The sequence below is a fragment of the Doryrhamphus excisus genome, chromosome 9, assembly GCF_030265055.1.
Source record: "Doryrhamphus excisus isolate RoL2022-K1 chromosome 9, RoL_Dexc_1.0, whole genome shotgun sequence".
NCBI lineage: Eukaryota > Metazoa > Chordata > Actinopteri > Syngnathiformes > Syngnathidae > Doryrhamphus > Doryrhamphus excisus.
In genome coordinates, this window is record NC_080474.1 from 11,864,296 (window position 1) to 11,886,901 (window position 22,606).

Genomic DNA, 22,606 nt, shown 5'->3' on the forward strand with positions numbered 1-22,606 from the left:
AACAAAATCGGAACGGCACAATGGATTTAACAATAACAACGGCAAAATATTAGAAATTCCACAATAGGAGGCCAAAATGCCACGTGATTGGAATCCATTCTCATCCCCTATAGCTGTATTTACATAGATCACTGCAATCATAATTAATAAGACATTAATATTAAGTCAAATCCAGTAGCAACTCTACATTATGGGTCTGGGAGGAGGATGGCGTCACCTCTTCACCCACTAACTATGGTGGCTTGACAGACGTCACCCACTGGGTTAACCTTTTTTAATTTGGGTATGAATAGATGCAAAGTGAATGGTGAGTAAAGAGAGGAGGTGTTTGTCTCCCAGGCTTGAGCTTGTTAAAGGGGTTTGTGTGAGTCTCTGTGCCTGTGTATGCGCAGTTATGCCAAATGATGCTCCTTGAAGGGGCATTTACACCACACTTTACCAGACTGACTCTTATTGAATGAATTATTTCTATTATTAGAATAAATGTGGCTGGAAAAAAGATGCAGATGTCAGAAAATGTGTCTATGATAAATTGGTCTCACACACATACGGCTGCAAACAGAAGCTGTTCAGTTTGAATGGTGGGTTGTCCAGCAGGTGTTGGTGTTTGTTTTTTCAGGTCAGCGTCAGCCTCTTATCAGTCCGACATGGTTGCTACAAAATCACCTGTGCTGTAACTGCAGTGCTGGCCTGGATTATCCGATACTGAGTGCCAGGATAAGCAGAGTTTCTTTGTCTTTTGGTAAAGTTCTGCGCTAAAAATATGACACTAATCTGCTTTCTGTGTTTCCACAAGTCATAATAAATGCACTGGTCTCAATTTACAATAAGGTACACAAAAATGCAGTAGTAAACGAGGAACTAGTGACTAACGCACATACATTTTGAGTAGTTACTGAAGAACTAATTAGTCATAGTTAGGTAGGTTAATTTCTCGTTAACTTCTGTAATTTTGTGTACCTTATTGTAAAGTGTTACGAATTAACACATTTTACTTGAAAACGGTCTCAAATAAAGTGACATTGTAGTCACTTTCATTTCAGTCTTTTCCACAAATTGTGAAAGAAACTCAATAACTACATAAATTACTCAATGATACTTTGCATTCATCAAGGAAAAACCTATTGGTGTACATCAGTGGTTACCAAACTTTTACAGTCACGTCCCCCTTCAGACATTTGACCTGAAGCCATGTACCCCCTACTCATACACATAAAAAAAAACATAAATCGTATTATGTTAATTAACTTGAACTATTGAACATAATTCAATAGTTCATTCATTTTATAGTAATTCTAGGTGAAAATGTGTATTTAGCATGGTGACAATAAGATAAAGCTTGACGTGTTTAACATTGATGTCCGTCATAAGTAGAACATTTTGTAACATTGTCTTATTGTTGTATAAGCAACAAATTGTTAGTTTTGTAAATATCACCTACTTTGGGCTGCATTGCATGTGTAGGTGTGTTTTCTGTGATGTACAAGCATCCCCAACTTGTGTCCAAAGAAGTTATGTGATGCACCTGAATGCACCATTTTAGAAAAAGCTGGAGCAACACTAACAGCAGTTTGCTAGTGTTGATCCTGCTTGTTGAGTATAAGGTGTCCATTATCTGACTGGAATCTTTCCAGTAAATGAAATCTTCAAGATGAAACATTTTTAATGCACAAAATAATCATTCAAACGTATTTATTTGTTGATATCCTTCCTGCTGCGGTCACTGTGAGGCGTTCAGGTGCACTCAGAATATGATTGTTTTGGGCTAGTTGTTTTTTTTGTTTTTTTGTTAATTTTAAGTACCATACTGTAGCTTTACCTTGTCACCTTCAGCTTACCAGTGTATGTGTATTTGTGTATTAAGGTACATTACCCTTCACGATTGTAGGGGGAGTCTGGGGTGAAAAAGACAATTATTATTCAGTTGTGTTACAATCCACGTCCTTTTGAGTCCTTTGCAGGATTAAATGCAGCAAACTGACAGATTGATGTCCCCTATAAATATGGGTGCAGATTTATGGGGTTGTAATATAACATCACTGTTGCTGCCATTATAAAAGAGCAGTTGTGTGTTGTGCACTTACATTTTTAATCCTATCTTGATTGCGAAGCGAGGTTTGGTGCCGCCTGTTCACACCTTGTTGGTACACAGCTAGAGTTAATGAGTCATTTATGACTTTTTATCTTCTCCATGTGTGGTATGAGTGATAGCGTGCTTGTTGGTCTCCTTTCAGCAATAGCAGGCTGTAAGACATAATGAAGAGTTAGTTGTAAAATGATGGATTTCCCCTCATCTCATCTACTATAATTATGGTAATATATTTATGATTGCATACTGTACGTGTGTTATGTATGAACAGTTTGCAAGACAGCATGTGAGAAAGTCACTCTTTATATGATGAAAAGAAGATCAAAACAACCACAAGATAATAAACTGGCTCCAAAAAAACAAACAAACATTTAAGAAACATTTTTCCCAAAGCATTTACTGTAATTTAAATTCAGAGCTAAACATAAACTCATGGTTTATCCGCTCATGAAGGGCCATTGAGAGAGATGGCATAGCCTCCTGCTGCAAGACTCTGGCCAATCACAATGGAGCACACTTCAGAGTTGGGACTTCTATTCAGCTCACTGATGAAATGGGTGATCCTTGAGTGGCCCCCTCAGAGAGCACACATCTTCTCACAGGAGTCATCAACTCAGAACAAAAAAGCTGTCTTTGGGATTTAAGGAACACTTATCTTTCACTTTTAAATAAGATAAGAGAGAGGCTGATTGGACAGAATGGCCTCTTACGTGGAGAAGTCCAAAAACTTCCGCATTGAGGCGCTACTGCAAGCTGAAGATGGGGTGCGGAGACCGGACAGCAATAGTGCCTCCCCTGAGGTGACCAACATGGGCAGTCCCACCGACAGCCCACGCTCCGACACATCCTTACCTCAGCGCAGTAATGGTACCCAAGTCCAGCCAGGAATGACATGCAATGCCTCCCTCTACAACTTGTCGCAGACAGGACTTGCTACAATGCACGCCAGGGGATTCCTGGGAGTGCACCCGAGGTCCATGTACCCCCTGGCGACCATTGGAGCCCAGCCACCGGCCTTCATGTACCCTGGCTTCTCACAGCTGGTACATCCGTACCAAGGGTATCTGAAAGGGGGTAGCATGGCCGGGGTGCACCCACTGGATCCCTGGATCAGAGCCGGGATGATGTTCCCAAGAGTTGGAGAGTATGGAGGTGAGCAGTTCCACATGTACAAACTTAACACAAATACATTAAAATGATGCTTATATTGATGCATTGTTGCTTAAAATTAATTTTTAAATGGAAATACTGATTTGTATTCAGTAACTTACTTTAAGTTTACTTTAATAAAATATCATGTGATTTATCCATCTACTGTATTTTCTCTAGCCTACCCCTTAGCTTGTTTATATTCATTTATACAATAATATTAAATATTTCAGCCTAAAAATTACATTTTATTCTGACATAGTGGCAGTCGCTGATACATTGACTCAAGTGTGACTCCCATGACTTTATATAGCTTGCATTCGTGCATTTTTTGCAAATTAATTTGAAATAAATGTGATTTTGGAAGATGAAATTTACTCTATTTTTGTGTAGAGTCACATAGCACGGCAAAATTAGCTTGTATTTGTTTAAAGGCACTCCCAACAAAAGGGGCTTTGTGACACAGCAGTGTTAATGATGATTTAAGTCGTAAAAAAAAGATGCAAAATTTACGGTAAAGATAACACCTGAAATAGACCCTACAACTTCATTGGCTAACGTTTGCAGTGTTTTCATTAAGATAATGGACCTCTGTGGTATTTTATTGCTCCTTCAAAGCAATATCCTCACACATAAGTAATCAGACAGAGAAATGTAGGCCTGTCACCTCTAAACAATGAGACAGAAATCCTTAAAGTCCTTTGTGTTCCAAAGGTATATTTTAAAAAGAGAGATATCCTTTTTCCTATGCAGAACATCCAGAAGCTGCAATCATTTATTATTTAGAGTCGACTTATAATTCTGCCATTAAAGTAAAATGAGTTATAAAATAATAATGCAAACTATAACACTAATTACACTAACAATTATTACAACAACAATAATATATGTCCTATTTCTCTCAGCTCAAGCCCAAACAGGTTTGTTGGGGAAGTGTCGGAAGCCTAGAACCGCTTTCACCAGCCAGCAGCTTCTGGAACTTGAAAACCAATTTAAGCTCAACAAGTACCTGTCCAGACCCAAGCGCTTTGAGGTGGCGACTTCACTTATGCTGACAGAGACTCAGGTACGATCGGTGCTGTTTTATATTATGATTTGTAGATTTAGAGGCCATGCACTCCTTCGTGAGCCACCACCTTATCGTGGTGGAGTTTAAGTGTCCCAATGATCCTCAAAGCTACGTTGTTGGAGGCTAGGATCACTCATGGCAAACAGGTCCTATGGGAGGGACCGGACAAAGAGGGGCTCATCAGACCCTAATGAAGAGAAATAACGTTGGACCCAGATTTTTCATTAATTTTAGCTGTCTTCGGGCGGGAGGCCGTGTACACTCTCCGTGTACAGGCCAATCACAGGGCACATATAGACAAACAACCATTCACACTCACATTCATACCTATGGACAGTTACTAATTAACCCAACATGTTTTTGGAATGTGGGAGGAAACCGAGAAAACCCATGCACGAGGAGAACAAGCAAACTTCACAAGAGATGGCCGAGGGTGGAATCGAACTCTGGTCTCCTGGCTGTGTGGCCTGCACGCTAACTACTCAACCGCCGTGCAGCCACCCAGATTTTTGTATTTTTATATTCATATTTCCCTCCTCGGACGCGTCAGGCCTGGATGTGGGGTACAATGGCAAGCATCTGGTGGCCGGGCCTGCACCCGAAGAGCTAGCATGCCCTCCCATGAGCTCATCACATATGGGAGTATTATGAGTGTATTATATCTATTTGTTACTAACTCGAGTGTTATTTCATCACAAGTGTCATATTGTATGCATTTCCTATTGATTCAACATCTCCTGATGTATTATTTTACACCAGGTTAAGATCTGGTTCCAGAACAGACGAATGAAGTGGAAGAGAAGTCGTAAATCCAAGGAGCAAGCAAACCCATCATCCCCACTGACCGACAGTGAAAAAGCTGACAGTGTCAAACTTCAGGTTGACTCTCATAGCTCCAGCTTGGAGGATGAATATGAGCAAGAGGAAGATGATGACGATGAGGAGACAAGTGTGATGCCAAGTTCTAAAGGCTCCCTTCTGAGGCATGCAGGCGATGGGAACTACAGCTGTTATTTAGAAGAGGAGTTGGAGGAGGGAAGTTCAAGAAGAAGTGGGGTTTTTCGTTCGTTATAAATGTTTTTGTTTGTCTTCATATAACTGTTGACAGGACCATGCACAATGGAACAGAGTGCACAAACATATTATTTATTACAACCACATTGCTGAGCACCCAAACTGGTAAAACTGGTTTTCTTGCACATTATAGGCCTGGGGGAATTTAATGGGACATGGTCATGATGCTGGATTTGATACCGCTACTTTTAAAGGAGAAATGCACTTTTTGGGGAATTTCATCATTCATTCATCATCATTCACAATCCTTGTGTGAAACATGAACAGGTATGTTTCCCTTTGATGTGCATTGTAGCGTGTGATAACGATTTAATATGAGCTAGCTAACAATGAACATCATGGAAAATACCTATTTTGAAGCTATCGCCAACAGTGTTTATATACATTTACATAACTGACTTGTAAATTAACCAAGCTACAGCAATATTATTATTGTAGAAGCTAACGTGAAATCTAGTGGACTAGCTAACCACTCATCTCAGCGTCATTCACAGATGAAAGAGGGGATACCTGGCTCTCCATTTTGTTACAAAGACTCAACAAGATGCTTGTTTACCATCAGTATTTTTTAAATGAGGACATCGTAACTGTAGTTGCTGTATCTATGCTGCTGTTGTTGACGGAACTAGCATAAATATATACTGTATATCAATGCGCCCAGAAGAGATTTTGGTAGTGTTTTAAATCAAAATATGGCAATGCATCATCACAGCATGTATATCAAAAAATGCAACGTTTTTAGAGGGCTTCATAGTCTAAATAGGTGTGTCCCAATAACACACATTGTTCGCTCGCTCATATTGACTCGTTTCACAGAAAAAGAAAAAAATATGTGTTCATGTTTCACATAATGATTGTAAATGATGGGCAAATTCTCCAAAAAGTATAGTTCCCCTTCATGGTTAAATGACTTGTAATGATTACAGTAGACATCCGGGACATCCACATGCATCCACAAGCTGGATGTATTGTAACAGCACCGCAGACATTTTTATCATTATGGTTATCGTTGATTCCTCTTTTGATTTTGATGCTTTAATTATACATTGTACCAAAATATAAAAACATTTATACTTACTGTACATACATAGAACTAATAAATATGGTCACACTGAACATGTTTGTCAATTGTCATATCCCATTCTCAATTCCGATGCTATGCTCTTTTTCCCTGTATTTCAAAATGTTCTTCTTTCTGTCAAAAAATACCCAAGAGTTATATATAATATATTTCACCTTACAAATGTCATTTTATTTTATTTTTTCAGAGAATTGTTGAACAAATAAAACTGAAGATCATGTGGTATGCGATAAACAATTCAGACTTTTTTTTATTGACATGTACTGTCTTCACCGCGTCTTCTGTGTGTACTTATACCTTTCGCTTATCTGCTCATTTACGAACGTTCACGCTGGGCTTCCGTAGTCACCATGGCAACACAAAACACGTTGTCAAGGAATCGCTGTGGACTACAAATTCCGCAACATGTTTGTTCCCGTTTTTACCAACACATGATACAAGCATTTTTATCGCATAGTGGTCATATTTTTTAACAGGTGAGCGTGTGGTTGTCTAGTTGCCATGTATTCATACAGCGTTCCGAATTATTCTAAATACTAATACTAATATTAAGCTAAAATTGGAGCATACAGTGCAAAGCCTTGTCATGGGGGCTAATTGAAAGCAGTACTGTATCATCGGCTTAGGACGGCGACTTTGTAGCTTTTAACACGCTATCCTTTGTCAATACTGTAGTGTGATTTGTATGATATGCTGTACGATAACTTAATTCGATTACTTTAATCACATGAGCAAAATGATCATATTCCTTCCACGGACGCAGTGACGTCACAATCCCGGAACTCTAGTTACGACACTGTTTTGTGTCCAGTGCGAACTACGGTGAAATGTGGAATATGTGCCTCCAACTCTTTTTGCATCACACTCTTGTCATCATTTTGATATGACCTCACCAAACGCTCGTGAGGCATGTGTAAAAAAAAAAAAAATACAATAATCTACGTAATTATGATACCTAGCACCTGGCACCTAGCACCACTTGATGGTTGACATCAAACAAGCAATGCATCTAAATGAGATTTTTGTTTTTCTCTCTCAACTCTACAAATTATCTTTCACAACTACAGAAAGATAATATTAGGGTTCATCATTTTGGCTTTAACATTGTCACGGTAATAACAATGCATGGTCTTTCTTTCTCTAGCAATGTTAGCTGAGTCTAGAGATCCAAAGCCAGTTGGATCAGATGCACAATGGAAGTCCTCCATCATTGTGAACAGTAAAGTAAGCCTCTTTTAAATATTCCTCCAATGACTTCAATGTGTTTAACCCTGTCTTGATATAAACAAATGGGCTGAGATGGGCTACAGTTCACTTGTGATCTTAATGAGGGCGCGTGGTATAGAAAGTGGATGGATGGATCTTTTTCTTTGCTTGGCAGCATCCACGGAATGAAAACAGGCACCAGCGGCATGCATCCGGCCAAAGAAGTAGCTTTCTGGGACTGGAAACAAAGACTGAGCTGGTCTGGGAGGACTGGGGTGTTGGTAGAGAATTCACCAAGTCACTAGTGTTAAAGAATATTGGCCTCAAGATCCAGAAACTTCAGTTGAGGTGAGTTGAGCTCGGACGAATGTCCACACCCAGATAGATTAAGGTAAATGGATACGTCTACACCTGCTTGGAATAGTTATTATTAGGGGGAACAATATCACACCATATAAGCAATCAGGAGCTACACATTTATTGTATGGAAATTAGCACGAACACACACGCACACACTGCAGACTCCCTTTTCCCCCCATTACGCATGTGTCAAACTCCGGCTCCGGGGGTCAAATCTGTTTGAGTGCAGTTGGCCTGCCTCGTCGATATCAAACAAAGTGCCTACAGCGATCTGCGTAATTACCGTATTTTATAAGTCACACTTTTTTTCATAGGTTGGCTGTTCCTGCGACTTATACTCCAGAGCGACTTATAAATGAAAAAAGTGTTTATGTTACATAAACACTAACTGAATAACCACTGTGTGAGCATATCTTACACCTATTCAGCCTGTTCTCTATTCTTTTATTGTTTGAACTTGCCTTCCAAGAGGATGTAATGTCTGTTTTAATCAAGTAGTTTGTAAAATAAATTACCCGCAAAAAATGCGACTTATACTCTAGTGCGACTTATGTATGTTTTTTTTCTACCTAATTATGCATTTTTGGCCTTGTGCGACTTATACTCCAGAGTGACTTATGGTCCAGAAAATACAGTAAGCAGATATAAACGATTCTTCTGGCATTATACTTTTGAAAGTGAAAACAATATTATATGTACATTTGCATCCATTTTTAAATAGGGTGGAAAATTCAGACCATAAGTCTTAATAATTTAGCTCTACACGACTAAAAATGGCAGCACCTTAACTATTACACCCTGTCTTTACAAAATAACACATTAAAGAGTCAAAGGTGATTGTTTTAACTACATCAAAGCATGCTGGGAAAAACGTTAACTGTCTCATCTACAGCGGCAAACTCTTCCAGGCATATCTCACAGATTTTGATGTTTTTGTGTTTGTATAAAATACCATAGCATTTGCAAGGACATTGAAAGAATGACGAAGAGGCTACGCCAAAACAACCGAGGTCGTCACATTCCCCCTACTCCATTGTACAAAAAAAATCCATCCACACAAGTGAACTTTAAAAAAATAAGTATGTTACACATAAAGACACATTCATCATTGCTATCAAAGGAGACGCCCATAGAAAGAAGTCACAAGCTGGATGGAGCCCGGGAAGTCACCACTTCACAGTGAGCTGGTGTTTGAAAAAACTCTCTGAAACCCAGCGTTCAGAGCCAGCCCAAACTTCTTTCATGACTCACCTCCGAAGGCGCAAACTTCCTTATTTGAAACTTCGGCATCGTTTAACATGAGAATACAACATTCTAACAACATTAATAGGTCAAAAAATGTGGAAAAAGTATAATACGTTCCAGAGCAAACAAAATATTAATGTGCTTGTTTCTATAGTGCAAGCAACATTTCCACACAAATTTCTTTGCGCCCTCTCAGACCTCCAGTGTCCAAATTCTTCACCATCTCAGTTTCTCGGATCATTGCCGTCAGCCCAGGAACTACTTTGTCCATACCGGTCACATTTAGACCATCTGAGAAGGTAATATGTCATGATACATTAGTGTATAATGATGTATCCATGCTCATGTTTGATGTGGTCTGTGTGCAATGTCTTGTGTATTGGACAGTGTGCGTATGATGACAGCATTGAGTTCCACGGCAAAAGTGGCAGCTTCCAAGTATTCCTTCGGGCAATTATTCCCTATCCTGCCTTGGAAGTGCCAAACACCGTGCTCCTTCCACTCTGTGCTGTTCATCAGTCTGCTTCTACTACCTTCCAGCTACAAAATCTGAGGTACATGAAAGTGTTGGATAGCGTTCAGTGTTTCCCAATGGCCAGTAATCTATCTGTGGTGATGTTGAGTTGTGGCCAGAGTGAACATTTTCAAACGTTCTGACTCGGTTATTATCCCATGCTTTTAAACCTTGTTTAACAGAAAACAAAGTTATTGACTTTTGGGTGTTGGTTTAATTTTGTGCATCGGTAGATGTGCTTGCATGCACTTTTATACCATAAAAACACATTCATGATGTTTCTTGCTCTCCATATAAGTGTGCGCTGATCTTAAAGATAATATACACATCATTGTCCCATCTGATATCCCACTACATTCATATGTAGTTATAATATATTCAGATAAGTTATAATGTGGGTATGTGGTGTGCAAAAGAAGCAGAGTTGCAATGCCATCTACTGTATGATGTTGTAATGACAAGCTACACAGACAGTGACATAATACAAAATCTATATATTTTATACATACTGTATATATAATATATATATTATAAGGTAGTGCCAAATTTATCTTTAGCAGTCCAAATTTATTTACTACAAATATATAAATGTATGGGAAACAGAGATTGTCAAATCTAAAAAATAATGTTAAGATATTGAATTTTTTTTTCTCAGAATGTGTGTTTTGACATGTACTTTGCATTGTAGAAATTGTCCACTCCATGATTTCTCACACAGCAAACTCCACACATACTTCAAATGGGACTGCCCAGAGCCGTTCCAAGTGAATCCAGCTGAAGGTGTGCTGAAGCCCAGCCATGTGCTTGAAATCACTGTCCTGTTCAAACCACAGGCAGCCATGTTGTTTCATAAACACGCCTATTGTAGCTTTGGAGAGGAAGGAGGCGAAACCAACAGCTGCTGCACAGCACTTCTTCAGGGAGCTGGTACAGTCACACAAATAAGGACTTTTAATCATAGAATCACTGAGTTCTCAGCTTCTGTCTGCTTTTCTTGAAAGCCAAGTACCCATGTCTTCATCTGAGAAGCTCATCTTCCAAGGGTGAAAAAGATCCTGGTGATTCAGTGATTAACTTTGGTTCTGTACCAATCGGCAAAAGTGCACAAAAGTCTTTTGGCATCTACAATTCCTCACATGTGAGTAGCACCCTGGCATATGCACTCACACTCACACTCTCATGGCCGCTCAATCTTGTCTGTGCCCGCTGTCTTCTAGGTGACTGCATTTTTCTCTCTTACACGTATTTCTGGAGGCGTGCCCCTGTTGGGGTCTGAGTTCACCTGTGATATCAGCAGCGGTAACGTTGGCCCAGGTGAAACTGTGTCAGCACAAGTCACCTTTGCACCTGTGGTTGCTGATGCTGTTTCTGTAGAGTATTTGACAATAGAATGCAAAGGAGCACTCAACCAAACAGCACTTAAGCTCACTGGAAGCTGTGAAGGTAGGACTCTACAAGTAAAAAAAAAAATTACATCATCTTTTGGCATCATATAAATACATCACTGTGAACATTTTAGGTCCCAAGGTGTCATTGTCTTCATTTGTGGTTGACTTTGGCTGTGTTAAAGAAGGAGTTACAGCCTCAAAGACAATTGAAATGGTTAATTATTCATGTGCTGAGGCAACCTACCAGTGGGACCTTGACTGTGCTGGACACAGCGTGTTCAGCATCCAACCACAGTGTGGCACTATACTACAACAGAGCAGTGTAACGCTGACCATAAACTACCTCCCTACCATGCCTATTGCATGTCACAGATGTGTACCTTGTTTGATACATCAGTGGGTAAGCAGCAAAAAAGCAGATACATTTTGATACCAACACAAACATATCGGTTCAATCATCTGATATAAACCATATCTACTTGTCTTTTGTAGGAGCCTTTGTTCCTTGACCTGATTGGTACCTGTCACTCGGATGCCCAGGAACCAAATGTACTGACACCAGAACATTTGTCAGACAGTAAAAAGTCAGACATGATTAGTGCCTCGATGCCAAGCTACAGCACATACTTGGATGAGGTAAAGTGTGGTACTTCTCAGTTACCAGCCCAAAACAAAATACAGGACGATGAGGAGCACAAACCCCCCTCTGTGTATTACATATTTAAGTATATTTTCCCCCAAAAAACTAATTTAAGGATTTGGGTTAGTTGATGTCAATCACAGAGCACATAGATTCAACAATTCATAATAACATCTACAGTAAATGAACGGGAATCATTGTTTGAAAGTCAGTCGTGTGAACCACCATCAGCAACCAGTGAAATAATTTGGCTCATCCAACAAGCATATCAGACAATATAAGTTCTATGTGCAGACCTGGTAGTAACATTTTTGCTTGTTTGCATGAGCACAACAATTAATTGCCTGTACATTGTTTTTTCATTCGAGTATTTCCTCTTTGGTATTCTTTTGCAGTCAAGCCGACAGCCAGACGGTTCAAGTGGGATGTCAAGCACTCCCAGGGACAATGAAAAGCGTTCCTCGGTGGAGGTGGATTCACTTCAAAGTCATGCATCTTCATCCTCCACACATGTATCTGTGGTGCCCAATGAGCTGCTGTTTCATCACAGTTCCTCCAGCTTGTCTTCCACGGCCACTCCGTCTCAGGCTGTGGCCATCACCAATTACACATCTGTGAAAATCACGTAAAGTTGCCTACTTCTTATTAGTGATAATAGATAGCCCTAACCATAATCACTAACGCCTAACATTTACCCACATAATGTTTTTTTTTTGCTTCTTTGCTTTTGTTACAGTCTGGTGTGGACCATTGCCCAAGACTCTCCGTTCTCTGTCTCTCCGATAACATGTGACCTGTCCCCACTAAAGTCCACCTCATTCAGAGTGTCATACAATCCCAAAGAGCTAAATACACTACATGGAGCTCAACTTGAGTGCATGGCTGTGAAAGTAGTAAGAATTTATTTTTTGCAATTTGTTGATGCTTATAACATTCAGAGTAACATGTGAAACACACTATTCTGCTTACAATATGGCAGTAATAAACCAGTTTTACTCTCAATAAAATATGTACTTTTAATATTGTGGATACCTACAGTATCACTTAAAAGTGAGTAAATCCCTCAACTTTTGATGAATGAATTTTCGCAACATAGAATCCAGGGTAAATGGAATATTTTCATTGTGTTTGATTTGCTGTGGCGACCCCTGATGGGAGAAGCCGAAAGAGAAAGAAATTCAGTGCATAGTAGATCTATACTGCTCTGTAAGCTGTACACAGACTACTCTCAAGTTCATGATATCCAAATTTCCATCCTTAAGAGTTGCTTTTTTTCAATTTGTTGCTGAAATTGTGTGGGGTTCTGTCTATTGTCTCCTCTTTTTTGTTGACAATGTATGATGTCCCATTTCCCTATTTGTGTGTGTTTGCAGCAGCAGGGGTCTGACGAAGAAGAGAAACAGATATGTTTACCCTGGTGTGTCATTGTCAGTGTGATTGGCGAATCCTTTGAATATGGCAAAGAGCACTTTCCCCCATGTTGCTCTCTTGAACCAAATAAAGTGGTGAGTGTGATGAAAAAAAACACAGCAAATGTGGTTCATATATATATTGCAATACAAGTTGTTGGCATTTTTGGAGGATTAACTCTTCTTGAACATTTTTGCTTTTCATTTGTTATAGATATTTGCAGGCCAAAGTGTTCGATCCCATCAAACGGTGCTTCTCCGCAATAACGGAGATCAGCCACTGACTTTCTGTCGAAACACAAACTACAGCTCAGACACCGCCTTGAATGCATCTGTGTTACTCGTGCCAAGATGCGGCTTAGTCCAACCTGGGAATCATCAAATCTTCACAGTCATAACAACTCCCAAAGAAGACACTCCTATAGAGGGACTTAAATTGCAACTCCAGTTAAATGTAGCCAAACACAAAAAGGTAGACCACACAAATAATTACTGTAAATATTCACCCACAAAAGTCAATGCTTCTGTGGCATTTTTGCATCATTTTCTTTGCGCTATTTAGGAGATAACAGTGTTCAGTATGGTGGAAAAGGTTAGTGTGTCCCTGGAAAGTGGCGGTCATTTGTATTTCCAAGATATAGCTGTGGGCTCACACGCTGAACGGACCCATTTCATCAGGAACATCTGTCGCTTGCCTCTATGGTACGTTTGTCAGTGCCTTGGTCATTCACGTCACACTAGAACTGGTTTTATCTTATTTTTTTAATGTCAAAGCTTCCAGTGGAGCATTCCAGGGTCAGACCACAGTGTTCTCTCTGTTCAACCAAATGCTGGTAAACTCCAGCCTAATGAGAGCTTGGTGAGTTTTAGCATATCGCTACCTATGAAGTTGTTCTTAATGCTGTTGGATTTTATTTACAAATGTTTGACGTGACAGTTGCAGAGATGGTCTTTCAGGCCAATGGAAGAGAAAACATACACACTGGAACCTACTGTCGCGGTGTGGCCAGTCAACAGCCTTGAGTATGAAAAGTCAATTCTTCCCCTCAAAGTTGTAGGAACAGGCTCCAAAGGCTTTATACAGGTGCATTTGCAAAATGAAAAGGCCTATTCAGGTTTTGAGCACATGTTAATTCACAATTATGTGTGTTTCCTCCTCAGGCAGTTAGAGAAGTTGTTCATATGGAGGATACCCTGGTTGGATGTTCTCAGTCAATTGATGTTCCTCTTGTGAACAACAGTACCTGCTCAGTCTCCTTCATTCTTTTTGTTGAGCAGACAAAACAAGATGTGCAAACTCATCAGGACCCTCAACCTGAGACATGTACACAGACAGGTATACATGAGTGCATGTATTTATATACATTAAGTAGAGTTGGAACATTAAACTTATTATGTGCCGGTTGATTTGGGACAGCTCTGCAGCTTGACCGCCAAAGCGGAAACATGGCGTCACACTCCACATTGATGCTCCGAGCCACATTTAGGCCGGATAGACAAGCCCTGTACCAGTGGACCATCAGCTACCTCACACTAAACCGCAGTGGTATATACATAAAACAAACAAATGTTATACATTTGTTTTCAGCACATTTACTGTCCCTCTACTTCCCACAGGTGTGCCATTGTCCTCACCCATGCCAGTGTGTGAAATACGTGCTAAGGGTGTGTTCCCCAAACTACAGGTGACGGATGCATGCAGTGGTGGCTTTGGAGCTTGGCTCAACAAGCCATATGTTTGGAAGCTCTTCTCAGTGGATAGCCTCAATGAGCAGCTACTCTCCATCCCCTCCCCTGTGGAGCACACTTACAGAACCCCAGTAAAGCATAGGTAAGGACCGTGGTCCTAAAAGCAATTGCTGATTGCTTATAATTGGAAAACACTTTTGCATTATCCTAGTGTGGTTTCTATACAAAGAACCTGTCTTCTCTGTCTCTCTGTAGTATGCGTACATACCCCACCATCTTAATCAAAGCCATGTTGGATTTTAACTTCAGTTCGGCTCCCCTGAACTCAGAAGCTTCTACTTTTGTGTTGGTGTTTTACAATCCTGGCTGCATCCCTGTAGATTGGTGAGTGACATGCACAATATACATACACAATACAATGTACAGTACACCTACAAACTTCAACCACAATACCAAGCCTTGTTTAGTTATGACCTCTCAAGTTTTTTGAGGTGGTCTCCCTTAACAGACCAAGCCAAGTTTTTAAACACAACGTGGCCTGTGAGTCCAAATAATTGCCCACCCCTGGCCTACAACAATATACAGTTTTTATGTAATAAATTTGTAATGTAACATATATTCATGTGTTAAGAAATGGGTTGCATTTATACAGTGACATGTATTCCTTTGCTGTGGTGCACACTACAGTCAAACCTGTCCAAGTCAATTTCTACCACTTTAGTATACATTTCTTTCTTCAAATCAGGACATTCTTGTTTCCAGAGGACCAACAGGTAGACTTTAGGCATTGGACCCAGGCAGAAGAGTTATGTCACGATGAGCTTCACCAGATGAAGGTCTGGCATGAATTCATTTGAGTTATTTTTTAAATATATGAATTACTTTTCCTTCATTTAACCTTGAAACATACATATTTCTGTCATATTCACAGGTTGCAGAACTTTTCAACATTTCTCCCCGTACAGGGACGTTACTTTCAGGCCAGCAGAGGGCAGTACAGTTCAGTTATAGGTCAGATATTATGGCCAGTGGTGTTTTTTATGTTTGTTTGTTTTTTTTAACACAATGGCTGATATGTGACTTCATCTTAAAATAATGTATACTGTACCATGCCTTTCACAGTCACATCATGGTTGGAACACATCAGTTACCAATCATATTAAAAATTTCACACGGCAGAGAGATCTTGGTGAGTTACAATGCAAAATGGCACACAATTCATAAACATAGAGAAATGCTACGTTTGGGGAACTCATTGCAATTCATTTGTACCTTTGGCATGGACAGTTGCACTTCCAAGGGGTGACAGTGGATCAAGAGAGGCCGTATCTGTACTTTCTATCCAGGCATCATGTTTTCACTCCAGTCATGATTGGGGATTTAACATCTCCAGTGCAGGTGGGCCTTTCAAATGGCTGTAGAACTAGGCTCTAGTTTGAATGTTCTCCCCATGCTTGCATGGGTTTTCACAGTGTTCTCCATATTTCTCACATATCCATAAACTGTGAATTGGAGACTTAAATGCAGCTTTGTTTGCTTTTTCAAACATGCAAATGGTACCAAACAGCACTTTGACGCCATTTTTCCAAGAGCAGAAAGTGTTTACCAACACCTTTCAGAATAAATTCGCTCCTTTCACTCTCACATCTTATAACACATCTTATAACACTTGAAGACTTTTTTGACGTATCTTATTTGTTTTATTCTGCAGACGTATGACCTTTACAACGGTGGTGATATTCCTGTCCATTATGAAGTGGATGAGCTTGTGTTGTCGCAGCTACAAGAGAACAGTTTTAATCATCCACTGTTGTGCTGCCTCAACCCAGTGGGAGACATTCAACCTGGGAAGATGGCATCACTGGAATTTATTTTCTCTCCATTGGAGGCCAAAATGCACAGTGTATGCAAGTCAATCTAAATATTACTCTACTTTTTAGTTACTACTGTCCCCACTCACCTAGTTTGGTTCATTATTTATTGTCATTAAAAATATATCTTTAAAACAGGGGTGTCCAAAGTGTGGATCAGGGCCCACGGCTATTTTTAAATTGTTTTATTGTTTATTTTTTAAAATTGTTTTATTGTTTTTTTTTTTAATAGCAGTACATCTTCACGTCAAAATATGGATGCACGGCAGCCGAGTGGTTAGTGCACAGGCCTCACAGCTAGGAGACCCGAGTTCAATTCCACCCTCAGCCATCTCTGTGTGGAAGACAGCTGGGATAGGCTCCAGCACCCCCGCGACCCTCGTGAGGATAAGCGGTAGAAAATAAATGAATGAAAGTCAAAATATTCAAGAAAAATTTTGTAATTTGAAGAGAATAATGTCTTTCTAATATGAGGAAACATATAGTACATTTTAGTATCTTAAAGTTGAAATATTAAGTAAATAAGATGTTATTCATGAGAAACAATAATGAATAAATTTGTAATTTTTGAAAAAGTAGGATGCCGAAAAAGTTACAATGCTACAAGAATAATGTGAAAATATGGGAACAAAGCCAAAATTATGTCATGAAATTTTACAGAATGGGAGTTGAAAATATGTGACAATTTAAAAAAAACAGCTGTCATTTTAGGAGAATAAAGTTTAATTATTAAGAGAAAATAGTTGTATTTTTTACGAAACTAAAATCATATGATTTGGACACCTCTGCTGTATATATAAAATATAGAGAACATAGCAAAATAACCTTAAAAGCATTCTTCCATTTCTGTGACTGGAGGTATTGTATTTATTCTATTGTATGTATTCTATTGTGTATCACCAGGTGGATATTCCTATTCACATCCAAGATGGGGACACTACACTAATAAGGTTTGATGGTTCTGGCTTAAGTCCTCAAAGTGTGTTCACAAGCAGTGATACCCAATCATCACTACCCTGTGTCCGGAGGATGCCACTACCAGGACTGGTGAGAAAGAGAAACTGCCATGAAGTGCACTCAATAATACAGTTACAAGCCACGACATATGTACATTATCCACATGCACAATCAATGAAAGGTCTATTGTACCACAGTTTGTTGCCCCCTACTTGACATCAACTACTACATTGTTAACTTTTTCTAAAACAATTGCTGCAGTGCATGCTGGGAATTTTGGCTTCTAGCATGCCTTGTGGTACCCCTTTGTAAGAAGCTGCTCAGCTGTGGGTCTTTTGGTTGCATTGTGGTTGCTTGATGGGGAGACACGACCTGAATCGTCATATTCTTTATATGTTTTTTTTTTATTGTATCAAGTTGAGCTGCTGTACCTAAAGTTGTATAGATGTGAGTTTATAATGCACATGGGGCTGGTGCATGCATGATGGCAGTCACTCTTGGAAACGACTGTTTCAACATGAAAACAGGAGTTTAGATTTTCTCCCCACCAAGCTCTAAAGCATGTGTACATTTGCAGGGTGCAGCATTTCTGTCTCAGGACAGTGTTTCCATCGGCGACATCCCAGTGGGCTCAGAGTCTTCAAGAGTCATCTTCCTTACCAACGTGTCCCTGAAAGAAATCATCTATAAGTGGAACTTGACACAGGTGAGCATCTGACAGGTATAGGAAAAAGCCCATGTCAGCGTTTGTATTCTAAAGACGTGGACCATGTTTGATCAAACTACACGCATAGCAATGGTTGTTATTATTATTTGTATTGATTTTATAACACACACATAGGTTTTAACTTGTGCTTCACATGTGCTTTGTTTAAGGTTGTACATATCTACCCTGAACAAGGACTTCTATGTCCAGGAGAGAGCATCTTATGTGTTCTGACCTTCAAGGCAACTGACTACCCTACTATTTATCGGCTTGATATCACCTGTCAGGTATCTCCCCAAACACTACGAGAGCAAAATAAAGCAATGTTGAGCACAATCTGTCTATCTTGATGATGAGCACTCTATCCTCAGTTTCCTCCTTTCCTGAATTGTTTTCTCCAGTTGACACAGCAGGCAGCATGGGATCAATATTATGATGCTTTGGAGCGTTTGGAGCAAGAACAAGAGAAGCAAAAACATGAATTTACGATCACAGACCTTGCAGAAAGCCGTAGGGGTTTTACCGATAAGGTCTTACCTGACATGCTCTAAATGTGAAAATGATGGACAGTCTTGATAGTTTTTACTTTTGTTTGTTATAGGTGCCTCAAACAGGAGGGCTGTCGCTGTGCAAGTACAAGGTGATGGGCTTCATTATTGTGTGTCAGTTGAGTCAAGCACTCATGCTATTATTCTGCAATATAGGGAAATATTGAAAGGAATTTACATTTTAGCTCTTGCAGTGAACTGCACACATGTGGACTGATTCACTCTGGTTTTTCCTCTCCAGGCTCTTCCGCCTATTTGTTCTAGGTTAGCACGAGCAGAGCAGCGGATGCAGTCTGATCCTGTAAAAGTTTGGAAACGCCCTGAACTGCCTCAACCTACTCTGCTGCATATGGGTGTGACAGCACGCTCCTATAGGTCTCAGGAATACTTCACACACTTCCCTGAGCAGTTCAATAATCATTTCAGGTGAATAATTTAGCTTGTTAAATGAGGGAAAACATGCATATATAGTTTCTGTTCATATCATGAATAGAAATAATCATGTCATCTGTGTTGGTCCCTAAAGGTGCTTCTTCTTCAGCAAGCCCCTGAGGCCTAAAACAATGTGGTGCGATGCAGTCCTCACTGATGAGCATCCATTACGGAGACATGGTCCTGAGCGAAACTTCCTGGAACATATCATCACCTCTGTGCTCTGGTAACACGAAAGACGATAGAAAGACAAAATATAGTATTATCAGTACATCTACTGTGTCACATGCATTCAAACTCAAACAAAATGTAAGGTTAAGGTAGAATCTTTTTTGCATTTCTGCTTGTTAAAGGGAGGCTGCACGGCAGTCTAGTGGTTAGCGCGCAGACCTCACAGCCAGGAGACCAGGGTTCAATTCCACCCTTGGCCATCTCTGTGTGGAGTTTGCATGTTCTCCCTGTGCATGCGTGGGTTTTCTCCGGGTACTCCGGTTTCCTCCCACATTCCAAAAACATGCTAGCTTAATTGGCGACTCCAAATTGTCCATAGGTATGAATGTGAGTGTGAATGGTTTGTCTATATGTGCCCTGTGATTGGCTGGCGACCAGTCCAGGGTGTACCCCGTCTCTCGCCCGAAGACAGCTGGGATAGGCACCAGCACCCCCCGCAACCCTTGTGAGGAAAAAGCGGTAGAAAATGAATGAATGCTTGTTAAAGGCTGTTCTTAGTGTTCACATTGAGCTTGGAGGGCACTTTTCCACCAATCAGGAACTTTTAATACTAGAAACTAGGCATTTTCTAGATGTTAGCATGACTTTTGCACACCATCCCTAATCAAAGGTGTGATGCCACTCACCTCTGGTGAAAGGGAAAGAAAGATGTGCTCATGTTCCACTCAAGGATTGTGAATGATGGGCAAAATTCCAAAAAACTGCAGTTCCCCTTTAAGCCCGGATTCTACTCCTGCATTTAGGCAATAGTGTGCACTACTTCTATGCACTCCATCCAAAGCACCCTGTAGAGCTAGATGGGCACTCAAAAAAAAAAATCCAACCACGGCAACCACCATGGCAGCGCAGACGGTGAAGGCTGTCTTTCGCCGGCTTGGGTTTTGGATCAACAGTTGCAATAAAAGTGAATGTTGTAGCGTCCATTCATTCCAGCTACAGTAATAATCACTGCCTGTCTCTAATTTGCTTACAACAGGAAGATAATAGGGCAATGATAGTTGGAGCTTTAGTTTTTTATTTATTTTTATTTTATTATTTAGTTATTTATTTTATTACTAATAATTGAAACAAATATGACTTTGTTGCTTTTCCTAGGACCATACTGGATGATGAAGAATTTACTCAGTCTCTGCTTTGTTTGGCATCTAAACCCCTTACCTACAAACCTCGAATAAGCTCTTCCTCCCTTCTGCCAACACCCCAACCTCAAACCGAATTGGAGGAGACAGCAGCTTCATCGGCTATATTGCATAGCCAAGCGGACAGTATGATCAGTGCAGAATGTTTAGAGACCCGGCTGGAAATGAAACCAGACTTTCAACGTGTATCTGCTGCCATGTGCAATGTCATATTGCTCAACACCCTCCAGAATCTGATGACGGAGGCTGTCAGAGGAGAATTTAACTTCACAGAACCTTCTCGGACTGATCACTCATCACATACCTCTGCCAGGTGAAGACACACACACACAGACAAATCTATATCATCTTAGCTTTAAGCAAATGTAAATGGGAAGGTTTTTTTACAACTAGGAGGTACTCCAGTGGCAAAGTCAAGAAGGATGAGACAGACAGAGAGAGAATCCAAAATGAAGAAACACAACATGACCAACCCTCCTTACCATCTGCCTAACACAACTTTTTTCCACTGAGGGGCACATCCTGGAAAATGAAAGGACGCAGGAGCCAATTAGATTTTGTAGACCAACACGTGTAGATATGCGAAGAAGCTATATGGCTATATGTTTTAGGAAAAAAACTGCACCTAAGCTTTGTGATATAGGTAAGTTGGGCATCGAGTCTCGAACATCAATGGAAACCAGGACTAACATTCCAATTCTCCGTTCCAATATTTTTATTTTAATTCCTAGTTCGATGCCCACTTCGCCAAAGAAATAGCCGCGAACAGCCAAAAAGAACAATGTGTTTTTCAGGACTACCAGTGTTTAAAAATCTTAGGTAGAGCCACTAGTCGTGGTGGGAAAAAGCTTTTAGCAACCCCGCTCCCAGTATGCACACTCTTTAATGCTACATAGACAAGTGGTTTTGTTCTATTACTTATAAAAAATAAACACAGGACACTCATTAATTGTTACTGCTTGCTCTTCTGACTCCTCTCCACGACCAAGTATGTTGGAAAGGCGTCAGGCTTCAGCAAGTTTGTCAGCCAGTCCAGCTGCATATTGGCCCATGTTCACAAAACAGTCCAGTGTGAAATGGCGTTGACAGATTAAAATGTATTTCTTAGGGAATCAGGAACTCCAACCTCTTGTGCATGATGGTGGTGTCTTTAGGAATTGGAAACAAATGTGACAAGTCATTGCTAGGAACGTAAACAGAGAAGGGGAAGGGCGGGGGAAGCAGAGCTTCAGGGAGGGCAGAGAGCTTATCTGGCTTACAGCCACACCCATATAAGGAGGTCCACACTCTCTGTGACATCACAAAGGGGCTGTTTTACCACGCCTTCTGAAACAGAGCATTTTGAGCCATCCCAAACTTCTTTCAGGGATCACTTCCAAATGTGCAAACCTCATTATCTGAATTTTTGCCATTGTTCAGCATGGGAATACAACATTCTAACTACATTTATAGGTCAGAAAAGTGGAAAAAGCATAATAGGCCCCCTTTAAGTCATTTCATCCAAAAAGAACTCTGGTTAGCGCCCTCATTTAAACCATGCAAACTGCTTGCCCCTGCCTCTTAAAAGCATCAGGATCAAGAATATTGAGGAACCGGAATCAAAATGAGGACTTGAACAATCAATACCCAACTCTAGATAAAGGTGAAATAGCGTATTAAATTGCCTTATAGCGCTTTTCCACCTCCCAAGGCACTCAAAGCGCTTTGACACTGTTAGCACACTTACTGACTGATGACACAGCATCATGAGCAAGTGAATTTTTATTTGTCACTGATTTGACAGTGATTTGTTAATTTCTTAATTTTAAC

The 22,606-nt window shown here is 40.2% G+C and overlaps 2 protein-coding genes across 2 annotated transcripts; both read left to right on the forward strand.

Annotated features, from left to right (window-relative positions):
• The first annotated feature begins 2,751 nt into the window (after positions 1–2,751).
• On the forward strand, positions 2,752–6,481 carry LOC131136016 (motor neuron and pancreas homeobox protein 1-like). Its single transcript, XM_058082474.1, has 3 exons — positions 2,752–3,241; positions 4,144–4,304; positions 5,067–6,481. Exons 1-3 carry the CDS (start codon positions 2,788–2,790, stop codon positions 5,379–5,381), a joined length of 930 nt encoding a protein of 309 aa, XP_057938457.1. The 5' UTR covers positions 2,752–2,787; the 3' UTR covers positions 5,382–6,481.
• A 342-nt stretch (positions 6,482–6,823) lies between these two features.
• Positions 6,824–21,752, forward strand: cfap65 (cilia and flagella associated protein 65). The gene is made up of 35 exons (XM_058082982.1): positions 6,824–6,938; positions 7,607–7,686; positions 7,844–8,016; positions 9,470–9,572; positions 9,661–9,827; positions 10,506–10,714; positions 10,789–10,925; positions 11,005–11,230; positions 11,307–11,575; positions 11,668–11,811; positions 12,211–12,440; positions 12,552–12,708; positions 13,189–13,320; positions 13,439–13,696; positions 13,787–13,926; positions 13,999–14,083; positions 14,162–14,308; positions 14,386–14,560; positions 14,642–14,770; positions 14,842–15,055; positions 15,169–15,297; positions 15,659–15,749; positions 15,845–15,924; positions 16,036–16,102; positions 16,201–16,311; positions 16,625–16,816; positions 17,688–17,831; positions 18,319–18,447; positions 18,618–18,734; positions 18,849–18,977; positions 19,049–19,087; positions 19,237–19,421; positions 19,522–19,653; positions 20,754–21,110; positions 21,191–21,752. Exons 2-35 carry the CDS (start codon positions 7,609–7,611, stop codon positions 21,288–21,290), a joined length of 5,175 nt encoding a protein of 1,724 aa, XP_057938965.1. The 5' UTR covers positions 6,824–6,938; positions 7,607–7,608; the 3' UTR covers positions 21,291–21,752.
• Positions 21,753–22,606: the final 854 nt, after the last annotated feature.